At 37.7% G+C, this 8,586-nt stretch overlaps 1 protein-coding gene across 1 annotated transcript; it reads right to left on the bottom strand.

The window, feature by feature from the left end:
- Positions 1-47: 47 nt before the first annotated feature.
- On the bottom strand, positions 48-7,510 carry gnat2 (guanine nucleotide binding protein (G protein), alpha transducing activity polypeptide 2). Its single transcript, XM_084087332.1, has 10 exons — positions 7,388-7,510; positions 6,442-6,903; positions 4,665-4,707; positions 4,230-4,371; positions 3,731-3,888; positions 3,425-3,553; positions 3,088-3,217; positions 2,552-2,705; positions 1,631-1,842; positions 48-902 (listed from the first exon to the last, which is right to left on the bottom strand). The coding sequence occupies exons 2-9, from the start codon at positions 6,557-6,559 to the stop codon at positions 1,652-1,654; spliced, it is 1,065 nt and encodes a 354-aa protein (XP_083943458.1). The 5' UTR covers positions 6,560-6,903; positions 7,388-7,510; the 3' UTR covers positions 48-902; positions 1,631-1,651.
- Between the last annotated feature and the right edge of the window lie 1,076 nt (positions 7,511-8,586).

Here is an 8,586-nt window from a genome sequence, read left to right as displayed (position 1 = left end):
AATAGCCAGACAATTGCAGCGCATAGTAATCCGACACCAGCAACCAGTGGAATTGATGCAAGTCTTTATTTCATGTGCCTACATTTACATTCCAGAACATCTCCACAAATTCAGGCCTCAGGTTTAAAACAAAGCAACAGGCCATTCTAGAATTTTCACTTGTTACTGTAATACTGTTTCATAAATATATATATTTATGTCTTCATATATATTTTATATAGACTCTTCTTGAAACAGAATTTTTGTTTGCCTACTCTTATTTACAAAACATACTGCCCTACTATGTTTGGGGCTGAAAAAAAAAACATCTTTCACATATTGTGTTGGTTAAATTCAAACAATCAGGTCTTGATGGTATGCAAGTTTTTCCTCTCTCAAAGGAGACCAGACACTGCTCATCACTGTACGTGTTTCTAATTGTTATCATGGGATCTGATGTCCCACTATAATGTCTTTATTACAGCAAAATTTTAATTGCATTAAATTTACTTTTCTTTTTCTGGAAATGAATTAAAAAAACAAAACATCTAACAGTCAAACCTCTATAGGTTTAACATTAAAACACTGTGAGAGGAGGCTTCTCTACAAGCATCATTAACTCATAGCATCAAAAGTCCCCTTTCTTTGGTAATCCTTCTCTTGTTGACTCTATTAGCAGTTTGAACTGTTAGGAAATGTTTTTAGAATCCCTTTGGAGAGCAGAGGCCGTTAAGTCTAATCTGGATCTAGTCTCTGAGGTTTGGTTGGGATGTTGAGGTTGTTCTTTGCCCGGGGATCCGCTGACCACACTTGACTGCTTGCTGTAGAGTTCACCTTCATGCCACCTGTGGATGTTTTTTTGTTACCGTGGCAACTTCATCAGAGTTGATCCAATCATTCAGGTGGGGATGGGGCAGAAAGATCTGGAAAATAACATATAATCACTGAAATCGCTAAAGAATTGCGTGATAAAATGTCAGAATTCCAGATATAAAGATATAGACTTTATAATCCGCAATTGTTACTTTATATCACACAATTCTGAGAACTGTGAGATAAAAAGTAGCAATTACCTTTAAAAAAAAAAAGTATTATGTTGCAGAAACAAGCTTCCATATAAAGGTAATTATTTTATTCAGAAAAAAAAAAGAAGCTAATTCTCATTTAAATGATTTTACAGAACTTTCTGAAGTTATAACACCCTGTCTACACTGGAAGCGTGGGAACTTTACGTCATCCAAGCATGTTTACTACCATGCACCAGGTCGATGAATTCAGCAATAGTAAAATGAAGAGTAACTGCATCTAAGTTTATTTCAATTTTATTTTATTTTCAAATCGCTTGATACAAAATTACTTGTATGACTGTTACTATTAGTATGGTTGTACTTTTTAATTTGTATACAAAATATTAGAAACAAAAGCTGGTTTAATTTAATAGACCAGAGACCAAAAACTTCACAAGCTGGGTTTAGAGACAAGTCACATAAAATCAATATTTGTGCATAAAATCAAGTAGCTGGAGTAGCTCTGAATAGAATAGAAATGGGGGAGTCTGTCAAATGAAATCAGAAATTTACGTTTAACGTTCCGCTCATGTCCAGTGTAAACGGGGCGTAAGAATCTGCTTTATTTTTTTCAGGGAACGTACCTTTGAAAAAGTCGATAGTGTTTAGAACAGACCACAGTCCTTAAGGTTTTCTTTGATGATAATGTCTGTCACGGCGTTAAACACGATCTCGACGTTCTTTGTGTCTGTGGCACAGGTCAGGTGTGCGTAGATCTCCTTCACTCCCTTCTTCATGTTCAGATCCTGAAATTGATTCTTGATATAGTCGCTGGCATCTTCAAATGTGTTTGGACCTGGAAAATTAAGATGTTCATCAATTACCATAGTCGCCCATGGTAGTGGCTGTATTTGTGTTTACAATTCCAATACCAATTGCAATAGATTAAAACAATGCAGACATACAGACTTTTAATGAGTTAGTTCATTGAAAAATGGAAATTAATTTACTCACCTTTATGCTGATCCAAACCTGTATGACCTTCTATCTTCCGCTGAGGAATACCCTGACAAATCTTTTCAATAGAATGAAAGTGAACGACTGTCAAGCTTCAAAAAGGATGCAAAAGCACCATAAAAGGTCTATACCAGCCATTAGAAGCCATACTAGGAACAGACCGAAAGTCATTATTCACTAATAGTCAGTTAACCGATTGGTTCAAGTCAATTAGTTCACTGAAAAGATGTGACTCAATGATTAATTTGTCAATCAGACATTGTCTCTCTGAACTTGCCGAGGAGAGCTTGGTCAAATCGATTATAACAACTTAAATTTTAGTTAAAAAGCTATCAAATGGCTTCAGAAGACCTCAATTATGGTACTTTTACTTTTTTGTCATTCTGAAGCTAGACAGTCCCAGTCCTTGTTCGCCAGGATGATTTTATGTTCTACAGAAGAAAGTCATACAGGTTTGGAATGATAGGAGTGTGAGTTAACAGTTAGCCTAAGTCCTGGGCAAAGTACTGCTTTAAGGTGTTGTTTATTTATATAGAGACCTCACTCACCATCATAGTCAGGGAAACAGATGCTCAGGTGGACTTTCTTGATCTTCTCCTGGAAGAGATCCTTCTTGTTGAGGAAAAGCACAATGGAAGTTGTGGCGAAGAACCTGTGGTTGCAGATACTGTTGAAGAGATGGAGACTCTCGTGCATGCGGTTCTGGAAAAACATGAGGAACAAAATAATAAGTTGAGAAGCAATCCTAGAGCCTCAGACATCAGTATCAAACCATTAAATTGAGCTCTATGATATTTATAATGTGAATGATCTTGATTTTTTTGCTGAATAAAGGATCTCTAAGGTCTGTTCCTCATTCTTAAAAACAATGGTTCCAAAACGGAGGTTTCACAGCAATACCATAGAAGAACCATTTAGGGTTCCTAAAGAACCTTTAATTAACAGTCAACAGTCACAAGAACATTTTAATAATCAAAATAAACTTTTTCCACTAAAAAGAACCTTTTGTGTAAAGGTTTTTCATGGAACCACAGATGCCAATAAAGAACCTTTGTTTTTAAGTGTGTCTAAAGTTACCACTTACCACTTCATCATCTTCTACCAGCACCATGTCGTAAGCACTCAGGGCTCCACAGAAGATGATGCAAGTCACACCTTCGAAACAATGGATCCACTTCTTCCTCTCGGACCTCTGGCCACCCACATCAAACATCCTGCGGCCCAGAGGAACATGAAAAGGTTTCATTCAAAGCTTTGGTTAATTTTTCTTTGTTGAAATCTACCTAAAATATTCCTTTTACATGGATAGTCCTATTACATTTTTGGTCTTGAGTATCATTACATTACCATTTTTGTGGCTCTCAATTTTAACAGAGCATGCACAAAAGTTGCTTCAATCACTTCAGGCAAGTAAGACACACCTGAAGTGGAGCTCTTTGCAGCCGAACTGTTCCTCAATGATACCAGTAGTCTTGACTCGAGATCTCAGCACATCCTGCTCAGTAGGGAGGTAGTCGGGTTTGCAGATTCTGTCCATTTCGGCCAAGTAGCTATGAAAGATAAGTCAGCAATTCATTTGAAGACACCTGAATTATACATCTGCTAAAGTACTGAAAAATCTCCAAAGCATAACAACTCTGTACTGTGAAAAACGGATGGTCTAACCACATCCTCAGGTGCAACTGAACTTTATAGGTATTGCTGTCCCTGCTGAGTGTTGTACTTACTATCCAGCGGAGTCATTTAGCTGGTACTCAGCAGCTCTTTCAAAACCAGCCTGCACGCCTGAATCCTTCCATAGCCTCTTGATGACGTCTGCCAACTCTGGAGGCATGGAGCCCTCCTCAATGGAGTCAGACAGGTTCTGGAGCTTCTGACTGTCTTCCTGCATGGGACAGTAAAACGGGCACTGTTAGGCACCATATGGTCAGTCATCAATTGGTTTGCCGTAATGAAATGAAAGTAGCGCCAGGTTTTCACTGGAAGGTCCAGTTTTGAAATTTCGATTAAACATTACGAGGTCAAATAAATAGAAAATTAGGTCATTTTAAAAAATGAAATATGCACAGATAAATTGTTCACAATAGGATCTAAACATGCATTTTGAAAATGGATAGGGTGAATTTTCATTGCTTGCCGACTTTAACAGTGGGTTTCAGTGTGTGAATTTTGTTAATATGTGAATGTCCACAAACTAATCATTGGTGTGGAGTTGTTTGGGCTGACCTGTGCAGATGGGGTCCCAAAGTTGATGTCCAGCATCTCCATGCCTCTGATGATGGCCAGAGCAGACTGCAGAATGTTGCCAAAAATAATAGATCGAAACTCTATTTGTTCTTCTTTTGTATAACCACCTTGATGGAGAATTCTTGGGGGGGGGGAAGAACAGTGTTTTTGATTAGGTGAATTAATTTACATACACTGCAGCCAGACTCCACATTCACTACCACCTGGTGGTCACAGATTAGCATTACAAGGTGTTGAAAAATGAATGCAAGTGCTGGCATTTCCCAAATGCACACTAATTGTTAAGAAATAATTTAACTAGAATGCATGGATGAGATTTTAAATTCAGATGAAACGTATATATCTAATGTGCTTCCACAACCTGTAATGGGCTCTTCTGAGCATGTATTCTGTGTTGCATGCATTTATACTCACTTCATCTGTTTTACAATGGTGCTCTTCCCTGACTCGCCAGCACCTACAAGACAGAGCGAGAATCGTGTGAGCGTACATAAGAATAAATGAGGAGCCCTCAAATGCTCTTAAACTGAACGTCAGATATATTTTCGACCAAATAATGTCCCTCTGTGACTTTTAGCTTAGTTAAAAGCTCTTTGGCCATATCATATTGATCTGAATATCACCTCGGTATGTGTCTATATGGTGGTTGCGACTCTAGTTTAGGTCTTACACACAATGCCTTTCTCTGAATTTAACTGTTTATTTTATATTTTAATAACAAGGTCAATGTTAAGCAGAGATAATCTGTCAGGAAAACTTATAGATTGTCACTGATGTCCAGGTCAGAGGAAGGCTCTTTAACCTGCTTATAAAGTGACCCAATTGGATTTGTGTTAGGGAAAGCTTCTCAGAAGATCACTGACACTTTGATTAGTCTTGGAGCTTCGGTCAGTCGAGGGCGAGGGGGTGGGGCTCAACCGTCTCCCGTGGCAACTGTCAATCTTCTGTGCCCTTTACTTCCTGAGTTAACTGTAGCTGTGGTGATGTGTTAAGATAACTTGCGTCATCCCTGTTACATCTCTGCCTGTACGACTGCTTAGTTTAGCAACTAGATTAGATTATATGGAAAACGGCTGTCTACACACATCACTACCATTACCAGCACACTCTTTGACTTTTATTGTGCAAGAGAAGTGATTTCTTAATGTATTGAGAATGATCTCAAAACTAATTTTCAAAATTCACTACACGCAACATGTATCTGTACTTAATTAAATTAGTTAATTGGTTATATTTACTTTCTTCTAACTTTGTATTTTACCAATGTTATTATTATTTAAGAACAGCAGGTTACAAACTTCCTGTTCAGACAGGAAGTGGCTTGTCGAGCTGGAAGAAATCAGGTCAGTACTTAATTTATGCATCTGTCTTACAGTGATTTGCTGAAATTGCAAATTGATTTAAAGCGTCCTGATGTAACAAACTTAGGAGCACTGAAACTGGCCTCCTCTGTTTTCCGTTCCCATTGGAAGATAAACTGAACCTTAGCTTAAGAGGATCGGGGCTTAAACCATCACGGTAATCGGATTCGGGTCTTATTGTCAATATGCCACAATTCACAGTGTCCCTCGGATTGTGATCTTTTAAGGCGACTTCACTTGCAGTGAAAATATTGCTACAGGAAAGCTGGAATCGATCGTGCAAACATTTTTAAAAGCTAATTTCGAAAATCCTTAAAACTGAAAACATTAATAAATTCATTCATGCTAAAAAAATAACTGAAAAAGAGCTGATGTGCATCACCTAATATACATGTAAAACGAAACAAAAGTAAATGTGTTATATGGCACGAAACGACATAATTTGTAAAAACATTTGTATGCAATTATGAGGTCAACTGATTACACATGCAATGTATAATTTATGAAATAATTACATAACCTGTGGTTGTCTAAAATCTTTTGTAAGTCAGAATTTTGCTTACAGAATGTCTTAACACTCTGCCCTAGTGCATCTATAACTCTTAATCCCAGAAAGAAAGAAAGAATCAGAAGAATAACCTTAGGTTTTTAATCCCACTTTGTAGTCTCACCTGCATTTTACTATCTTGCAGTTTAGTGTTAGTGATCACCTGTTGCAGGCACATACGTACATAAAGCATCTGAAGTTTCTGCATCAGTAACTGGTTCTGGAGGCAAAATTCCTTAACTCAACACCAATGTACTGGAGGAGTCAAACACTGATTTCTTACCCAGCAGCAGAAGTTTGACCGTCTTGGCTTCTTTATCAGCATCTTGCTGGAGCTGTTTTTCCAGCTCTTTGGACTTCTTGGCAATTTCCTTATCCTCTGCGCTCGCTCCACTTCCCATCTCGTCGTCAGACGCTTCCCTGTCAAGTTCCTCAAGGTAAGAAATTTTGACGGCTTTCCCTGTGCTTTGCTGACAGAGAAATGGATGCAGGTAGCCCTGTACCTTGGATCGTGGTAGGGAAAGTGTTGCAGAAGTGTTGATTCCTCTCCTAGGTGTGACTGACCTGCCTCGGGATGGACAAGTGGATAGAGACAGGCACAGAGACTGAAGCGGACTGCCTTGCTTCCTCCTTTGGTTGCTCTATCACCTCTAATTCCTCTTTGTCCACCTCAAAAGTCTTAGTTTAGGATTGGGGAGGGCTTTACTGATCTTCCTGTGTGAACCAGCCAATCCTATTAGCTCAGCTAACAAGGACAGAAATGAAGGTTGTAAAAATTAGGACCAATGCTTCCAGTGAACTAGCATTTGGCATTGATCAGATGAAGGAGTGTGATTTAAAGTGTGTGTGTGATCAATTGGAGCTGATATACACACAATATTTGAAGTTTTAGGAAAATGAAGACATGCCATGATGCATATTTTATATGTACAAATTCCACGTCTGTTTTTTTTACAAACTAAATTTCTTAGAAATATTTAAATATGTGAACTCTGATGTTGATTTAGTTCTGACGGATGCAGAGGTCAGAGGATGAAGGGTTTTACTCTTGTCCTTGGCGGACTTTTTTGTCCGAGGGGTTGATACATGTATAGCATTCTCCATGTGATACACACACACACACACACACACACACACACACACACACACACACACACACACATACAGCCAGTTTCAAGCGTTATGTAACGTTGATCTTGGGGGACTGGAGGTAAAGGAGGAGGACTTACAGGTCTTGTTTCCGAAAGATGGGAGTGGTGAAATCAGCACTGAAGTTGCCATCCGATCGCTGTTCTCTTCTCTAACATCATCTTTAACACCATTGAACAGATCTTTATCTCTACCTCCCACTGTGCTCAAGGGAATGAACCTGCATTAACCGTCCGCTATCCTCAATAAGATTTATTCTCATTGGGCTGTGAAGACTGATTTATTTTTATCCCAGCCGAAAGCTTGTATTAAATGACTCAACCTAGTGCAGTCCAGTGCAGTCCAAAATTACTATCGCCATTACTACACTCAGCAACTTTTGCCATCCTTTCTGATATCAGGCGACTATTTTCTCTCTATGTGTATTTCACTGATCTATAAACCAATTTCATGTGGTGCTTTAATTGGTCAGTTTTGAATAGTGACATCGACTCTTAATGGCATTTTCCAAGGATTAATACGGAAAATGGTTATTGCCAACTTATGTTCATTAAAGCAAAGATCTTAAGATGAAAAAGCACTTTTAAAAGTAATGCATTACAATATTGCAATACTCCCAAAAAAGTAATTTAATTTACTCCCAAATAAAGAAATTAATTGTGTTAATTAGTTACTTTTAATGGAAAGTAATGTGTTACATCACTGTTGCATTACTTTCTCTCACCTGGGCTGGGCTATTTTTTAATAACAAATAAAAAAAAAATTTTATTTTTATTTTTTTATTTAAAGGCTCTTTCACACCTGAAATGAATAAGCCTTCTGCTGGATTGCAGAGGAATAGGATATGCAATAGGAATAGCAGGAGAAGAAAGTTTGTTGAAATGTTTATTTTTTTCTTATTAGTATGCTTTAAGGTCAAAAGCAACGACACTGGTTAATAAAGTGAGATTAAATACATAAAGTATATTTGTGTAATTTAACACATTTAATTATTGCAGGTTTGTGTAATATTCTGAGTTTGCATTTCACGTTTTTTATTGATTTTGAGGAATACTTAATTTGTTTTGCACAAATGAGATGAGTAAATGCCTGCTCACATTTAATTAGAACTACAGTAACCATTATGTTAACTCACAACACTCAATGCCTCTGCACTCACGATTCCTCTCAACATGAGGACAGGAGACCCATCAATCAATACATGGGAAAACAAAGTAACCTGCATTACTTAAAAAAAAAAAAAAAAGTAACTCAGATATTTTGTTGTTAATTTAATAGT

This window comes from Abramis brama (assembly GCF_963993115.1).
Source record: "Abramis brama genome assembly, chromosome: 16".
In the NCBI taxonomy this organism is placed as follows: domain Eukaryota; kingdom Metazoa; phylum Chordata; class Actinopteri; order Cypriniformes; family Leuciscidae; genus Abramis; species Abramis brama.
Note: the sequence above shows the minus strand (reverse complement) of the source record. Positions and strands in the feature narration are given on the sequence as shown.

Bases quoted from the DNA above. Each gene is read 5' to 3' on its own strand.
- gnat2 (XM_084087332.1), bottom strand. From the start codon at position 6,559: ATGGGAAGTGGAGCGAGCGCAGAGGATAAGGAAATTGCCAAGAAGTCC. The intron at 4,708-6,441 runs GTAAGAAATCAG...TCTGTCTTGTAG, and splicing joins GGTCAAACTTCTGCTGCTGG to GTGCTGGCGAGTCAGGGAAG. The intron at 3,554-3,730 runs GTAAGTACAACA...TATCTTTCATAG, and splicing joins CTAAATGACTCCGCTGGATA to CTACTTGGCCGAAATGGACA.